This window comes from Cyrtonyx montezumae, unplaced genomic scaffold (genome assembly GCF_038088225.1).
Source record: "Cyrtonyx montezumae isolate F1298 unplaced genomic scaffold, pur_monq_1.0 scaffold_11, whole genome shotgun sequence".
Taxonomy (NCBI): Eukaryota; Metazoa; Chordata; class Aves; order Galliformes; family Odontophoridae; genus Cyrtonyx; species Cyrtonyx montezumae.
This window is the reverse complement of record NW_027071837.1, coordinates 13170649-13188618: the sequence shown is the minus strand read 5'-3', so window position 1 is coordinate 13188618 and position 17970 is coordinate 13170649. Positions and strand designations below refer to the sequence as shown.

The following is a 17970-nucleotide window of genomic DNA, read 5'->3' as shown; positions in this document are numbered from 1 at the left end:
GCAGTTATTTCTCCTCTGCTAAGTAATTCATTTGCTGTCCCAATCCTCAGTGTGCTGAGAAGTAACATCATTTATTACCTAGACCTAGTAGCTGTTTGTCCCATGAGTTTTGTATTGTACACCTTTGTATACGTTTCTCTTCTCTGATCTGTACTATGGCCTGCTTTGCTGGTCAAATAAACCTGTTTGTGGTTTTAATTTCTGGATTACTGATCATATTTAGGAAACTAATTGTCACAGATTACAAGTCTGATTTACTGCTGATGCTGAAGAAGGTGACCAATACAGAATGACTAGGTTGTGCTAGGGCTGCTCTAGCAAAGGCTAGGGCCTATGAGTTGGAATCCTTCAATTCTTTTTTTTTTTTTCTTTTTTTTTCTGTTGTGCTCTGTTGTCTTTATAGGGGATGATGGAATGAGAGCTCTTCTACGGTGAAGTATTTGAGCTGTTGTTAGACATACATACAGTTAAACTATGAAAAAGTATATATTAAAGTATTCTGGTAGATGAGGGAAAGGCTGTTGATGTAGTCCACCTGGACTTCAGCAAGGCCTTCGACACGGTCTCCCACAGTATTCTCCTGGGGAAACTGGCAGCCCGTGGTGTGGACAGGTTCACTCTTCTCTGGGTGCAGAACTGGCTGGAGGGCTGTGCCCAGAGGGTGGTGGTTAATGGAGTTAAGTCCAGCTGGCGTCCTGTTACGAGTGGTGTCCCCCAAGGGTCAGTTTTGGGGCCCATCTTGTTTAATATCTTTATTGATGACCTAGATGAAGGGATTGAGTGTACCCTCAGTCAGTTTGCAGATGACACCAAGTTGGGAGGTTGTGTCAAACTGCCTGAGGGTAGGGAGGCCCTTCAGAGGGATTTGGATAGGCTGAACAGCTGGGCTGAGCAAAATGGGATGAGGTTCAATAATGCCAAGTGCCGGGTCCTGCACTTTGGCCACAATAACCCCATGCAATGCTATAGGCTTGGGGCAGAATGGCTTGAAGAATGTAGAGAGGAAAAGGACCTGGGGGTGTTGGTTGATGCTGGGCTTAACATGAGCCGGCAGTGTGCCCAGGTGGCCAAGAAGGCCAACAGCATCCTGGCCTGTATTAGAAATAGTGTAGCCAGCAGGAGCAGGGAGGTGATCATCCCCCTGTACTCAGCTCTGGTGCGGCCGCACCTCGAGTACTGTGTTCAGTTTTGGGCCCCTCACTACAAGAAGGACATTGAGGCCCTGGAGCGTGTTCAGAGAAGGGCAGCAAAACTGGTGAGGGGCCTGGAGCACAAGTCTTATGAGGAGCGGCTGAGGGAGCTGGGATTGTTTAGTCTGGAGAAGAGGAGGCTCAGAGGAGACCTTATTGCACTCTACCACTTCCTGAAGGGGGGTTGTGGTGAGGAGGGGGTGGGCCTCTTCTCCCTGATAAATAATGACAGGACGAGAGGGAATGGCCACAAGTTGCGCTGGGGAAGATTTAGATGAGATTTGAGGAAACATTTTTTCTCTGAAAGAGTGGTCAGGCACTGGGATGGCCTGCCTAGGGAGGTGGGTGAGGCACCATCCCTAGCGCTGTTCAAGAAGCATTTAGATGAGGTGCTAAGGGATTTGATTTAGTAGTTCAGTGGGTAGGGATGGTGTTAGGAAGATGGTTGGACTAGATGATCTTGTAGGTCCTTTCCAACCTAATGTACCTATGAACCTATGAATAATTAACAGGAGTGCTACTTTCAGAAATCAGCGAAGTAGCAACTTCATGGGCCACTGAAAAGCAGCTGCCTGTGGGTTTAAGCTTGTTTAAATGGATCTTGTGCTGCACTTTCTGGAGGGGAAATTCTCATCTGAATATCTGGCTTCTGGGCTTAACTCTGCACTGTCTTGAGATTTTTTTTCCAAGCTTCGTGCAGTCAATAGAAGGAGCTCGCTGTTTCTGTAGAGCAGAGCCTGGTTTAAGTTAGGTTATCCTGTTACAGCTCAGTGAGCATGTGTTGATGGCTGTGACTTCTACTCAGAAAGAACAAGGTGTGCTCTAATCCTTCGTCATACAGTTTTTCCTTCCTTCAGACTCACAAGCAATGGCGTGGTGTTTATTTAGCCCAGTAGCACTGCATGTAACTGATGCCTCCCTGGGATGGAGGCTTAGTGCGTGCTTGCTGTTCTTGGTATTTACCAGAGGACCTTTAAGCATGTGCCTGGGGAGTGTGGCACTTTGGAATCAACATCGTAGGCTGATGTTCTTCCTGGAAGAACAAGTTGCCATTTGTTTTCTAACAGAAATGTCAATGCAGCATGTTAAAATGAGAGGTCTGAATACTTAGAGTGCTTTGTTAGCATGTTTTGGTACTGAGTGTATGTTAGAAGAATTCTGTATGTCAGTGTTGTTTAATATATTTTGAAATGTATATGATTTTATACCAAAGTCAAAACCTATGAATGAACAATGAGCAGATCTGCTTTTCCTCAAAGATTCTTCAAAGGAGAAAAACTTGCTTATCTTCAGTAGCAAGGTAGCCTGTACTTTGTATTCATTGAGGCTGTCAGGGAGCCTAGAATGCAAGTTAGCAGCAGCAAGGGATGATCTGTCCATTTGTGTCGTACCCTTAGTTATTTTAAAACTCTGAGGAAAGGATGGGATGCAATGCCAGAAGTGTGATGCTGATAAGGACGAGTCCAAAAATACATGAAATAATTTGACAGCTAATATACAGAGTTCAGGCTGGTCCATCCTGGGAGCAAGTAGGCAGTGTTTCTGGCACTCTGTGGGGACAGGTGGATGGAAGAAATATATAGATTATTATTTTTCTTATCGATACTTCATTGATTTGTTATGAGAGAGGTGCCACCCTTTAGAATGGCTGCAAGGTTTCTCTACCCAGGACAAGTCTGGGACCAGGGACTAGGGCCTGCTTCAGAGATTGCCAGAGCCCGAGTTTAGATACACGTGGCCTTTGTGAGTGCCTATGGTCAAAGATGAGATGGACCAATGTGGCACTTCAACTTATATTGTGTGAATAAGTGGTTTTTTGATTTTTGAATTTGTCAGTCTTAATCACTTGCTTTGCTGCTTTCACAAAGAGGATCTCCATGTCCTGGCTCAATGGGTGATCTCTTCCACCTTGTCTTTGCTTTCAGTTTTCTCTCTGAGTACATGATTCCTACCTGCTATCTGCGAGTGAGTGCTTTATGGATAAAATAACTTACAGATGAGACCTTTAGAACTGGCTGAGCCAGTTGCTATGTACAGCTTCATAGCTCATCTTTTGTGTGTGTCTTTTCCTGTTGTCTGACTGTAGTCTGAGTGCTTGGCTGTACAGAAACTGCGTTTTCAGTTCTATGCCAGGAAATGCACCCATCTTCAAAACAAACAATCTTTCATAGTGGAAAAAAGAATGTTTTGTTTCGCACAAACGAATACTGTCAACACTACTGCAGGAAAACAACTGTCACTCTGTTTTCAGAAGTGACCAAAGCACTGTGTTTGTGTAACTGACCCTCACAGCTCAGTGAGTGCAGGAGCCCTTCCGAAGGCACAGACACTGACCAGAGAACGCTCCTTGGCAGGAGCAAGTGTCTCATGCTGTGTTGTGTGTATCAGGAGCTATTGTTTCTCAGGAGTGTGAGGAGGACTGCATTAGTTTCTTTCTGAATTGTTTGATTCCCTTTCTTCGCTCTCAGTGCTCAACAGAAGAAAAGGCTCTAATACAGTACACCTCACAATTTCTGTGAAATTCTTGCTTTTGCCTGCTGTTATCTCACATACTTCCATGCTTTGGTACAGAATCTTTGAAATAAAATGACCCAGCAGATTGTATGGAAGGTTTTTTTTGTTTGTTTGTTTTTGCTGTCTCTCAGGAGCTGGCAGAACATCTTGAAGTTTGCAAAAAGGACAGTGATACTGTCAGCTCAGGGATGCCAGCACTAAAAAATCCAGCTGATGGTTTTAACATCTTAAAAATAAAAATTAAGACTTCTTTTTTTTTGTCGAATTTAAAACCTCACTGTGTTACTTACCTGCTGTCTATTAGCTACTCTATAGGAAGAAAGCTCCATGAAGATCCTATCTGCAATTCTGTTGATGTAGAAATTTTTGTAGTGTTTGTTTCAATATTATGAGTTCATTGTCTTGGAACAATAACAAAATGGGAAGGCTCTTAATTTTTTTTTTCTTCCTAGTTAATTGTTTGTCTAGAAGTGGAACACGAGCCAAGAAGGGAGTACTTACATCTGGTTTCATGTTAGCCTGTGGAATGACATTACATTTGAGTCGAAGCTGATGGCTTTGCTTTACTCCAATGAATATTCAGACTCGGTAGTATTGTCCATTTTTTTCACAACTGAAATAAAATAACAAACCATGTTTTTTCAGCTTTGTAAGTAAGCTGCAACAAGAGCTTGAATTCTGAACTAGAAGTTCAGAATTTGAATCTTTTAACAGATAGACAGGCAAAAACAACTACAAATGGAAGGATTTTCAGAGCACTCTGCCACTTTTTCTAGCTAGTGAAGAGCTAGAATTAGTTGGGCTGGGATTAAGGGGCTCAGAATGAACTGGGAGTTGTGGTTCAAGTTATTTTTAGCAGAGTATTATTTTAGTGCAATCTGTCTGACTTCTCCTGCAAAAGTTACACGAGCATACAGATGATGAATTGTAGTTTCCCAAAAACTAGGCAGGTGAAAAATACTTGATTTACCTCTAACGGATTACTTGTTTATTTGCATTCTTCTAAAGCTTGAAGACTGACTGATATCATCTGTTGTGTTAGACACACTGGGCAGTTCCACACATGGAAGCTCGTTGCCATAGAGCAGTGTTTATTTTTGCACAGCATCTCTTAGCGATTACTTTTAAGTATTTTAAAATTTTAAATGTTTGCAAGCAAAAGTCATCTCTATAGAATTCTATCACATAGAAATTAGCAGTGAAGTTTTCTTTTTCAGGTATGACGTATGATGTGTTTGTTCATATAGCTTCTGTTTTGATTACCTTGGGGCTTTTGCATTGTTACTGGAAATTTACATTAACCAGGAAAAGAGCAGTTTCATGTTTTCTCCCCTTTGTTGTGCTTCAGACCAATTTTGAGAATTCTCTTTGAAAAATGCTGCAATGTGTTTGTGGTAAGGGGTTGGAATGTGCACAGCTAGCTGCATTTTCTAACCACTGACCATTAATGTCTGCCATTGCTTTGCAACAGCCATTGGTGACAAAGGAACTGAACTGAATGCATTGTGATGGGGCATAAGAAAAATGGTTCCGGTTGTTAACGATGAAAAACATTTACAAATATTTTTCTTTACAAATATTTTTCCTTATTCCTCAGCTTCCATTTGAAATGGAAATTTATTACATCCAGCATGTGATGCTCTATGTTGTGCCCATCTATCTGCTGAGAAAAGGAGGTAGGTTGGCAATTTACCCTTCCTGTGTTGAACTGGTCCTAGCCATTGAACATGCTGCTCTAAATGCTTACCACAAAATCTATTCTCTCTTTGTCACTTTACTGTATGTTGTTACTTAACAGTTTCTGGTGGTATGTTGGAGTTGCATCTCTGATAACATAAAATGAAGATTTTTGTATCTAGTGTGTGTTGGACTAATGCGTTGTCATCTTGAGTAGTCCGTGGCTTTTTTTTAATGTTCTAAGTTGTGTGCTGTATCTTTAAGACTGTTGCTTTCTTGCATGTCCCTAAATGAGATGCATTAGGGTAATGAGCTCCTCACTTGACATCCATTTTACTATCTTGCATTATTTTGTACTGTAATTGTTCAGCAAATCTAGGTATCCCAAATAATCCCACTGAGCACTGGTACTCTGATCTTTGCTCCTTAGAAGTTAATGTAGTGTATCTGCATCTAGGTGATGCTCTGTTCCCCTCTAGTGTTGATTAGCCTCGACATGCGTTTTCTGTCAGAGCTGAATAGTTTCATACCATAAATAAAGTGTTGTAATGTATGGTCCTGCTGTTCAGTAGTCTTTAATGACAATACAGGGGTGTTGATGTCAATTTAAAGAATGCTCAGAACAAGCTTGGTCAGCCTCTTCCACTGTGCTGAATGTTTTGTACTGTATACCAGCAGTCACGATTTGCAGTTATAGGTTTGTAACCTTTTTCCTGCCTGCTACTGAGTGAGGCCAAGTAAAAGCGATCTAGAGGATAAAGTACCATAATTCAAAAGGTCACTCTGTTTTCTCTCTTGCTAGTGGCATATGCTGGCCACATTTTATTTTAATCTGTCTTTGGTAGTGCAGATTTGTCTGAATATAACCACAGATGATAAGGAAAAGGCTGAGGTTCTCAATGCCTTCTTCACATCTGTCTTTAATAGACAGGACAGTTATCCAAATGGTACTTGCCCTGACCTGGAAGTCCGGGACGGGGTGCATAATGCACCCCCTGTGATTCAAGCAGAGACGGTCAGAGATCTTCTCCTCCATCTGAACTGCCACAAGTCCATGGGGCCAGATGGGATCCACCCAAGGGTGCTGAGGGAGCTAGCAGAGGTGATTGCCGAGCCACTTTCTGCCATCTATCAGCATTCCTGGTTATCTGGAGAGGTCCCACAAGATTGGAGGCTTGCCGATGTGACTCCCATCTACAAGAAAGGCCGTAAGGAAGACCCGGGGAACTACAGGCCTGTCAGCCTGACCTCGGTATCAGGGAAAGTTATGGAACAGATGATATTGAGGGAGATCACACGGCACGTGCATGGCAATAAAGGGATCAGACCCAGCCAGCACGGGTTCACCAGGGGCAGGTCGTGCTTGTCCAACCTCATCTCCTTCTATGACTGGGTGACCAGACAGGTAGATGAGGGAAAGGCTGTTGATGTAGTCTACCTGGACTTCAGCAAGGCCTTTGACACGGTCTCCCACAGTATTCTCCTAAGGAAACTGGCAGCCCGTGGTGTGGACAGGTTCACTCTTCTCTGGGTGGAGAACTGGCTGGAGGGCCGTGCCCAGAGGGTAGTGGTTAATGGAGTTAAGTCCAGCTGGCGTCCTGTTACGAGTGGTGTCCCCCAAGGGTCAGTTTTGGGGCCCATCTTGTTTAATATCTTTATTGATGACCTAGACGAGGGAATTGAGTGTACCCTCAGTAAGTTTGCAGATGACACAAAGCTGGGAGGATGTGTCAAACTGCCTGAGGGTAGGGAGGCCCTTCAGAGGGATTTGGATAGGCTGAACAGCTGGGCTGAGCAAAATGGGATGAGGTTCAATAAGACCAAGTGCCGGGTCCTGCACTTTGGCCACAATAACCCCATGCAATGCTATAGGCTTGGGGCAGAATGGCTTGAAGAATGTAGAGAGGAAAAGGACCTGGGGGTGTTGGTTGATGCTCGGCTCAACATGAGCCGGCAGTGTGCCCAGGTGGCTAAGAAGGCCAACAGCATCCTGGCCTGTATTAGAAATAGTGTAGCCAGCAGGAGCAGGGAGGTGATCATCCCCCTGTACTCAGCTCTGGTACGGCCGCACCTCGAGTACTGTGTTCAGTTTTGGGCCCCTCACTACAAGAAGGACATTGAGGCCCTGGAGCGTGTTCAGAGAAGGGCAACAAAACTGGTGAGGGGCCTGGACCACAAGTCTTATGAGGAGCGGCTGAGGGAGCTGGGATTGTTTAGTCTGGAGAAGAGGAGGCTCAGAGGAGACCTTATTGCACTCTACCACTTCCTGAAGGGGGGTTGTGGTGAGGAGGGGGTAGGCCTCTTCTCCCTGATAAGTAATGACAGGACAAGAGGGAATGGCCACAAGTTGCGACGGGGAAGATTTAGATTAGACCTCAGGAAGCATTTCTTTTCTGAAAGAGTGGTCAGGCACTGGAATGGCCTGCCTAGGGAGGTGGTTGAGGCACCATCCCTAGCGCTGTTCAAGAAGCGTTTAGATGAGGTGCTAAAGGACTTAATTTAGTAGTTGGGTAGAGATAGTGATAGGAGGATGGTTGGACTAGATGATCTTATAGGTCCTTTCCAACCTTATGAACTTATGAACTTATGAATTTTAATATGCGATATATTTGTAGAAATTATCCAAACTTGTAATCATTACAGAAAGGAGAGGGACAAAGAAGTGTGACCAGCCATGTACTACTGCAGGCAATGACACACCAAGCTCATGTTGTGTCACCAGATCAGTTCTTCTGGTGTCTTTAAAGTTCCTGTAGTATGTGTCATTTTAAGATACTTGTTTGGGGCCTACAAAACTGTAGTCTGAAGGGCTTTGTGTTGTACAGTTGTCACAGTTGTACATTTTTGCCTGTTATCAATGTACAGGTATTTGCTGCCATCTAATGTTGACATGATAGCAGTGACATTTCTATGCAAGCTATTGGCTAATTATTTCAATTGAGATTGCCTTCGACTGTGTAACTAATAATGCTTCAGTTCCTTAATGTGGTCAGGTCCTGGACACCTGACTGACTGTAATACCTCATTAACAAAACATTCATGAAATTTGTAAGTAGTTATTACTAATGCCACAGGAGATTAAATGTGTGAGTATTGTGAAAATTAGCCTAAAATCATGTGCAAATATTGTCACTTTACTCACACCTTTGCTTGCTTAAAGATGCTTTGAGTACATCATATTCTTTGTCCTCACTGTATCCCATGCAAGTTGCTTTATCACCACTGACATTGACTGTCGTGCAGGTTTCTTTTTTTATTTTGTATTTTTTTGTACTTTATGTAGAAATTTTCATCAGAGAATTGAAGATTATAATTGGGAGAAGAAAACTGGTAGGAAAAAATGGAATAGGTTTTATATGGAAAAAGCGTCACCCTTTGCTCCTTCAGTTTTATTGGGAACCTACTGATATTACTGACTGCTTTGTTAGGACCTCAGTGTTAATATTCCTTTAAGGAGGATTGAGCAGAGATGATCTGAGGTTCATTCTACATATCATGGCATGTCAGATTCTGTTGGCATGCTAATCAAACATCAGTCATGTACACGGACTCAGTTACCTGTTAAAGTGTTTTCTTTTGAACAGGAAACTGGGTGACAGTAAAGGAGGGCTGTAATTCTTTTTCTTTTCTCCCTGTTACTCCTTTCAGTGGGCAAGACAGGTCACATTGCTCTACCAGCATCGCCTTCATGTCTCCCCTTGTCAGTGTGCAGAAATTACCATGCTTAGGGTCAAATTGAAGGCTGAGCTCTGAGCATCTCTCTCAGCAATGTCACTCAGCGAACTCACTGAGGCCTCATTTTTCAAGGATGTGTTCCCATTCAGGGATTAAGACATCACTTTCTTCTTCCTTCTCTTTCTGTGCTGACTGAGTACAAATTTCATTACTTAACCTTCTAACATATTTCCTTTCTAAAAGTGCATGTGTTTATGTATACATACACATGTATGCCAGCCTGGGCAAATTAAATGCTGATGTGGTTCATGTGTTTCTTAACTTCAGTAAGAGGGTCTCATGTACAACAGAGGTAGTGAAGTTATAATAGGTGAGCACAGAAGATTCCCAACTCAAGGGAGCTCTTGCACGAAACACATCTGCTATTCTCAGCTTTCTTGCTGGATGAACATTGCCTGTGAACTCTGCCAAAAATTATACTACGCTCTGGCAGGACACAGCATTCCTGAAATAACTAGGTAGGTTGAGCCAGAGCAATAGGATGGGTGCAGAATTGTGGATACAGTCACTGCTTTCTGTTGTCTTCACTTCCCAGTGGGAAAAAAAAGTATGCCACAGCTTTGTAGTTCCTGGATTGGATTGTTGTGGGATGAGTGGTAGGACTGGCAGAGGGAAGGTGCAAGAAATGAAATGTCAGGGTGGAGGGAAGATGATAGGACCACAGCAGCATGAATCTTCCTCAGGGAATCTACCCCTTCATTGAAAACTCATTAATTACAACTAAGCTGGTCTTCTAAAACATACGAGTATGCTTGAGTATGCTTTTTGTTACTGGGGTACAGATGGCTGGTAGAAAGCTTAGGGAGGTGGCAACTGGGCAAATGTAATGTCATGAACTGTCGGGGCTATTTCAACAGTACATTAATTAACCTGACCTAAGAATAAAGTATTAGAAACTTTCAGTGTGTCGTAGAGGACAGTTCTGCCAACTGTACACTCTTAACACAATGAGAAGTTTCCAGTCTGCACTTAATAGCCTCATATCTCAGTTTCTTACCATCTTGGTCCTTAAACTACTTCGGTCAGGTTTTCTGGAGGGATTTGACAAGATTAGATGTGCCCCTGATTTCAGAGCTTTGGAATAAGAGTTTGGAATAAGAGTTAATTTCTAGGGACTCCCTAACAGCAGTGTTGAGATGTTCTTTCTTGAATTCTAAGATCCCCACTATTGTTTGGAAGATTTAATAACTTGATGAAGTAGACAAGCATGGTGGTGTTCCTAGGGTTTTGTAACTTTATGGAGCAATCTGATGTATGAATAGCTGTACCTGAAGATCTTACATGCTCAATCAGAGGCCTTTGTATTGGTGCCACTCAATTGTTGCATGGTTCTGACAATTTCTCCTGCAGGGGGAGATGGTCATTAGCATCCACTCTGCTAAAGTGGCTGTGCAAATCCTCAAAATTCACAATTCAAAACAAGGTTTTCCACACTGTGGAGATGGTAAATTAATTTGATTGTAATTTAGGGCAAGGAATAAAAAGTCTCCTTTTGGGACAAAATCTGGACAGCCACGTTAAACTGTCCCCATCTCTTTTTAAGTCCTGGTTGTTGTACACTAAGCACAAATGGACAGATTGATCCTCAGTACTTAAGTAGATAAGCTGTTTGCTAGGAGCAGAGAGAGAATTTTCATCTTATAAGGCAAATGCTTTATTTCTCATAAGCAAAAAGAAACTTTCTCTCTGACTCGAGTCATGAGGCCTTTTTCTTTTTTGATCTGTCTTCAAAGGTGGCAACGGAAGAGAAGAATTTCTCTAGTAATGAGAGAAAGTCAGTAGAAGTTCATGAACTTCCCCCTGCAACAAGGCATGCTGCTGTGACACTTCAGAGGTTGGACAGAAGCTGCTCTGTAGAGTCAGCTTCCTTAAGGGCACTGCAGTGTTTTATCTAATAAGATGCTGGGCTCTCTTGTAAGATGTAGAACACATATAAGAGGTACAGAAGGAAGCACAGTTAAAGCAGCTGGGGAACCAAACTCATGCTCTCCCTTTGACTGCTAAGGACTTGCTGGCAAGAGTGGGAAATCAGCACATTTAAAGGCATTTTTAGCTGTTGTACCCTTTCTCAGCCACTTTGTGACTCTTGCTTGTATTTAGTAATAGTCTTCCACATATTTTAAATGAAGTTATAAAGCAGGCTTTATTATAAACATTTGCAATTCAGGAAAAAATTGATTATGTAGTCAGTTACAGTTAGGTAGTCGTAAATCTAGTTTATCTCCAGTCTAAGTGAAATATGTTATAATGAGGGATACATCTCCTCCACTACATAGGGTAGCATATGAAACCAACACATGGATTCAGAACAGCTGTGGGGAAATGGCACGTTTCAGGTGAGAACTAGCTCATCCCTTCCTCTGCTGGAAGGGAAACTCTAGGCTACCTTAGTAGGCTAAAACATACGCACTATTGGAAATAACTCCTTATTAAGGGAAATAAAGTGGAAGTAAGCTTGCCCTTGCCTTTTTTACAATCTTGAAAATGAAGAAATTGCAGTAGTTGCTGAATTCTGGATTAAGCAGGTCTAGCTGTACTTGGGAGGCTGCTAAACTGGAAAATCACTACAAAATATAGTGGGAACGAAAGCAAGACATAGGAAAAAAAGATGATTTTAAAACTTTTTAAAAGAAATTGAGTATTTCTGTTGATCTTGAGATTATTAAAGCCATGCTTCCATTTTCTAGATGGCAAAATTAAATGCATAGCTTGTTCAAGGTCATCCAAATACTTGTTTCAGAAGCTGATGATGATTCATAAGCCCTTCAACTTCGGTGAAATCCTTCCTATCAGCGCTACTAAAGTAATGATGTTTGATCTAAACTGCAGGATCTGCTGCTATGGCATTTCAACACAAGAACAAATGTTAGAGCCTACTTGGATGACCCTGATTTGGAACAGTCTCAACTGTCTGGAGCATGAGCATTTCTGAGAATTAGATTAGTGCTGGGCTGGCAGCTGGATTAAATTTTTGGAAGTGCTTAACATGTAAGAACTGCCTGTGATCCTTGGTGGATAGAGAGACAGCAAAACTCTCTGCTACATACTGAAATTGATTTCCCATCTAAGCAGCAAATAGCTTTTGCCAAAGCCAACACAGGCCACTCAAGCCACCGCTCAGCTGGGTCTCAATTTTCCTGCTTGTGTGTTTTGTTAAGATTATGCTACAGAAAATAGATCACGCTGCTCTGTTAAACGGTCATCTGTTGAATGGCAGGACTGCAGTGTAATAAAATCTATAGTGGTTATTTATCCAGTGAGAAACATACAGAAAATATCCCAAGTATGAATTTAAAATTAGTTCCCCAAAATACACTTGGGAATCCAGAGCCCTCTGAAATGTTTTTCTGTGGAGGTCATTGCTTCCTTTTTGTCCCTTGATGTCCAGATAATGATGCTGCTGCTGAAAATAGTGCCATTGTTCTCGGGATTGTGAGTCCACCAAGGAGGAAATTTTCTATTATATAGTGAGGCTGTATAGGCTGAGAGTCACCAGTGTTTTTTTCTCTTTTAAGTTCTGCAACAAAGAGAGGATGTAGGAGTGTGAAATTCTTAGCTGGAACAGCACTGCTTAGTGTCTTTTGAAACATGATTCCCTGACTGGACTGGAGCTGGACACAAGAAGCATGGGTTCAAAGCCTAGCCATGCCACTGATCTATTTTGTCATCTTGTGTGATTTACTGCATCTTCTAATGACTGCATTCTCTCACCACTCCTGTTTCATAGCTGGATTCACATTTTACTGCGTTTTAGTGTTTATCCTCTGCCTACATACTCAGTCTCCCAAATTGTCCTCAGTACCAAGGTCTCTGGATTCTAGCTTCTCTGAGTGTTTACCTCAGTAGTATCTCTTCCAAGCTTTAGAGAAACTTCTGGTGTAAGATAAGCAACTGACAACCAGGCAAATTCACGTGAAACCAAATATGTTATAGCACTACTACCAATTCTTGTGAGCTGTTCTAGAGCAGTTTTAGATGCCCCAACCCTGCTAGTGCTGAAGAGGAATTCTGAATAAAGCCCTCAACAATATGTGTTATTTTGGTCAGCCTGGAGCAGTCAGGACTTGATGATGATCTGTGTAGGTCTTTTACAACTGAGCTATTCTTCTATTAAATCTTATTTTGTTTTGCATCTTGGTTAAATGTGCCTATAAGACTACAGAGACGACATTAAAAAGTTCTGCAAGTCAAATTATATTTTCTTTATGCTGCAGCTTTGGAGGTAGCACAAATTTAGATGAGATTTGAAGAAACATTTTTTCTCTGGAAGAGTGGTCAGGCACTGGAATGGCCTGCCTAGGGAGGTGGGTGAGGCACCATCCCTAGTGCTGTTCAAGAAGCGTTTAGATGAGGTGCTAAGGGATTTGATTTAGTAGTGCAGTGGGTAGGGATGGTGATAGGAGGATGGTTGGACTAGATGATCTTGTAGGTCCTTTCCAACCTAATGTACCTATGAATCTATGAATTTAAAACTGATGGTGCAGCCAAAAATAGAGCCTTGGTCTCCTGATCTCCAACACCAAGGCTAGTTGCTCTTCTCTTTATGTCTGCAATGAAAAACTATATGTGAGGTAGTTTCACTTACCTGCTGTCTTACTGATGTTTTCAGGCAGAAGAGTTTAATGAATTTAATCGCTAGTCAAGTGAAGATTCCCATTATGGTTTCTAGATAAGATACTAAATAGGTTACCAGCACTTCTAACATACTTAGCTAGCATGCTCTGAGAGTTAGAGTTGTGTGAGTTTTCTCCCTTTAACTGCAGGACTTCACTTAAGGTTATTCATATAGAGTTTGTTTCTGCCTTGGGATTTTGCTTCCTCTGACTTTCACCCATCCATTTGATAAGAAATCTTACTGCCTTATGCTTTCGATGCAGCTTCCCTGCTCCTATTTATTGTGGTAGCACCCTGTAACAATTTGCTTTCTTGAACATGGTGTGCAGTTGTATTTTGGATAATTACACTGAAATTGTCGCTTGTTAAATTAATAATGAGTGATATATTGAGGGCATGTGTGCTGCAGTAATTCAAGCATGCAATCAATTCCTCAGTTTCTATTGACTAGCAACAGAGAAGCTGTAATGCTGAGTCGACAGTGAATGGATAAACAGTTTTAGAACATAAAGCACAGGTAATATTGGTAAGAATACTTTCACTTGCAGAAAGTTGTATTTAAATTAGATTGTTTCAGGTAGCTACTTCAACATCAAGCAAGACTGGCACAATGTGTAAAAGCTGTGGGGAAAAAACTATGCAGAAAAAAAGACTGTAAAAGGGCAACAGGGATTGAGACAACAGTCCTCTGGGTCTGTAAAACTGAGACAGCATGCGCCACCATACGTTGTTGTGGCAAAAGCAGATAACAGTACTTATTTCCTTTATCTATGTAAAATACCACACATAAGCACACTTGTACCAGCTTTGGTCCGTTGAGTACTGTCATAGCTAGGGTATGTGTAGTAAGATTTGGATGTCTAGCAGACTTGTACAGCATATGCTGAAGTCTCTTAAATCTTCCTGGTAATTGCCAAATTGATAGCTTGCAAAGGTTAATATGAATATTGCACCCTTCCACTACCTGGGTTAGTTTTGTGCTTGCTTAACTCACAGTCCTCATAAGAAGCAGGTGTTGAGTAAGTATGAGTATGTATGTTGAGTAAGTATGGTTGAGTAAGGTGTTGAGCAAGTATGAGTAGCATGATTTTTTGAAGACTTCGTTTTATACCATTGTTGCATTTTAGAATGATTTCTTCTGCGCCAGAAGAAAAATAAGGTAAAAATCACTGTTTTTTGTGAAGATTAGGGATGTTTAATGATGTAATATATTATACGTTTTAATGCTGGACTGGGAGGAGGGGAGGAAATTATCTTGGATGCTCCAGGTAAGAAATAAAGCTCTCAAATATTAATTATTATAATGATATTCAGTACGTTATCAGCTAAAGCCAGATGCCCTAGCATCCACAGAGAAAAGAGAAGATTATTCATGAGTGTTTGATGGACACAGCAATTCAGCTGAATACTAACTGAACACTAATGTATTCCTTTCTTTTCAAGGGATCTACACCCCAGAACCACTCTCCAATTTCTGGTGGGCTCTTTTATCTACTGGGTTTATGTTTGTATATCACTTTAGCATCTTGCAAATTCTGGGACTGGTAAGTAAATAGAGGTTAATAAATGGATAGTTTGCAAGTACACTGAACGTAAACACACTGACTAGTTTGCCAAGTTGTCCAGATGGATGTGGATAAGATTACTTGTGTGCAGATTTTTTAATTGCATGTTCTAATGGACACTTGTATCTAATGTCTCACAAGTATTGCAAAACATTTCATAAGTCAGCCATGTACCTGCATAAATCCATCTATTAAATACACAACTGAATTCATTTCTGCTTTCCTTCTGAAAGCTGCCCTGCTTGTGTTTAGGTGACAGTCCTTCATTCAGCAACTCTGATTATCATGGTAATTTTAAAATTATCATTTCTGGTGTCTGAATCAGTGCAGTACAAATCACGTTAATTTATAAACTTGTTGTCCCTTTCCTAGGTTACAGAAGTGAATTTGAACAACATGTTATGCCCAGCCATTTCAGATCCTTTTTATGGGCGCTGGTATCGAATTTGGGCATCTGGACATCAGACTGTCATGACTATGACTCATGGGAAGCTTGTAATCTTACTGTTTTACAGTGCTGACCCCATCTTTAAATGTAGTGTGGACTTGCTTAGACTTCCAGCTAAGAAAATAGACTGAAATGTCTCCCCACGGAGCAGTATGTACAGGAAGCAGAGACACGTACATTCATACTGGAAAACAAAGAGGAGGGATGAGAAGACAATGTGTTTATTATATTTCTCCCTGCAGTTTTTGGCCTCACAAACACCTCTGTTATCAATTGAGGGTTTTTCTTTCAACTGCTGTTTCTCACTGCCTACTGCCAGTGGCAACATTAGTGGCCTTATTCTGGAAGAGGTTCCTGTTTTATACATTTCGTGTAGAATCTTGCTAATCTACCCTTTAAAATTAGGTGAGCATCTATCTACATTCCAGCAAAAAGAGTGGCAGCGCTACCTCATTTTGACTTATTTTCCACTAAGTACAGTTTTTCCATTAGTACAGCTATACCACAGAATAAGAAATCAAACTCAATTCCAGTTCTCCACTGATGTGAACAGAACAAATCTTTAAATGCATGGTCATGACTTAGCTCTTAGTACTTAAATGTTGCAGAATGGTGGTGGTGGAACAACATACACCTGATCTCCTGATCATAAGTGCAAAGCATGTTTCCTTTGAGCTGGTTGAAAATACTGGGGAACAATAACTTTGTTTTCTAGCCTGCTAAGGATAAATATCTGTCTTGTGAGGTCCCATCAGATCTTGATACTTTGGAGATGATTTTGAGTGAGTGGAAAAACACTGTTCAGAAATTATTAAAAAAAAAAAAGCCCATGTTATGTGTAAGTTATAACAGTTATTTAATCAACTATACTGACCTGCCTTTAAACAAAATGCTTTTGTCACTTAGCTTAGACTGGAGACTGAGTAGAGATGCAACATACAATGTAAACAGTTTTCTTTTTTCACTTAGTAGCATTTTAAACATTCCTCCTCTGTGTTCTACCTTGATCCTTAGTAGAGTGGTTGGTGAGGAAACAGAATGAAATTATTTTCTGTCTCCACAGCTCTAATACATTCTTCATACTGATTTTTAAAACACAAGTATAAAAAGAAATGTGAAATCAGCAGAGGCCTCTACTGCAAAGGCAATGTTCCAGTTTAGTAGTATGACTAGATGTTCTTGTCAACATGAGTGCTGGAATAGAACAGGATGCAAGTAGAGAGAGTTATAAATAGTAAACTGGTTCAGGGGAGAAACTGTAGGGGGGAATGCTTGGACAGCTTTACTTTGTTCTTCCAGATAGTTAACTGTGCATCCATTGTTGTGCAGCCTATTATATTTCAGGGTTGCAGGAATTTTGTTGTACAGAACATTAGTTTGTTAGTTGCCATTTGCATTGTGTTGTCATAGCTGTGACTAGATAAAAACAAAACCGTCATACCTCCTCTGGATGGATCACCTGAAGTTATATTCTGATGTTAAGGTACAGTCACTTATACCTCAACAAGAGAAATAAGAATGACAAGTGATTGACTTTTCTCCTGCGAGATAAGCAAAAAACTGGGGAGGGAACAGATGACTCCTTCAAATGTTTTCATTTGCATGTTTTGGTTGTTTCTTCATTTTTTTTTTTTTCTGAGTAGACCTCCCATAAGTGCTTTCTGCTACACTCAAATTTGCAAACTAGCTTCTGGCTTTCTTCCATGTCTATAAAGCAGCCGTCCTCTATTATTATTTACTATAAACTGAGATGTGAGATTGACCTGAACTACTAAGCTAGTCCCAGTTGCACAGACTGAACTACTACAGTGTTCAGTTTGAGAAAGGTAAGCACTTGATAGTAAGAACTACCAGCTTATAGAGTTGACTGTGAATTACTCATCCTGCAAATGCTTAAGTACATAATTAATTTTATTGAGCCGTCTCACTACTGCTTCTGTAAAGCAGGGCATGTGTTGTGTATTTGTGGAGGGGTGAGCTAAAGAAAAAATGCATTGGTATTGAAACTCTGAACTCATCTGTGTAAGACTACTTATTTAGCTGCTGATCAGAATCAGATGTGATGCTTAATTCAAGAGTCAGTATTTCATTTGCAGTTGATGAAATACATGATGTTGCTGATGGATGCTGAGATGAATTTTCACCTCCTATGAACAGCTATGTGTACAGTGGTTCTTTCCTTCCCACAGTTACTGTTGAGTGTATCTTGATTTTTTATTAAGGCTTG

General features: G+C 41.1%; 1 protein-coding gene across 1 annotated transcript in view; it reads left to right on the top strand.

Moving 5' to 3' along the window:
• Positions 1-16396, top strand: part of TMEM164 (transmembrane protein 164) — a 38468-nt gene extending 22072 nt beyond the window's left edge. The window contains exons 5-7 of the mRNA XM_065729635.1: positions 5302-5380; positions 15174-15274; positions 15668-16396. Coding sequence (XP_065585707.1) covers positions 5302-5380; positions 15174-15274; positions 15668-15874 — 387 coding nt within the window. The 3' untranslated portion in view covers positions 15875-16396. The remainder of the gene's footprint in view (positions 1-5301; positions 5381-15173; positions 15275-15667) is intronic.
• Positions 16397-17970: the final 1574 nt, after the last annotated feature.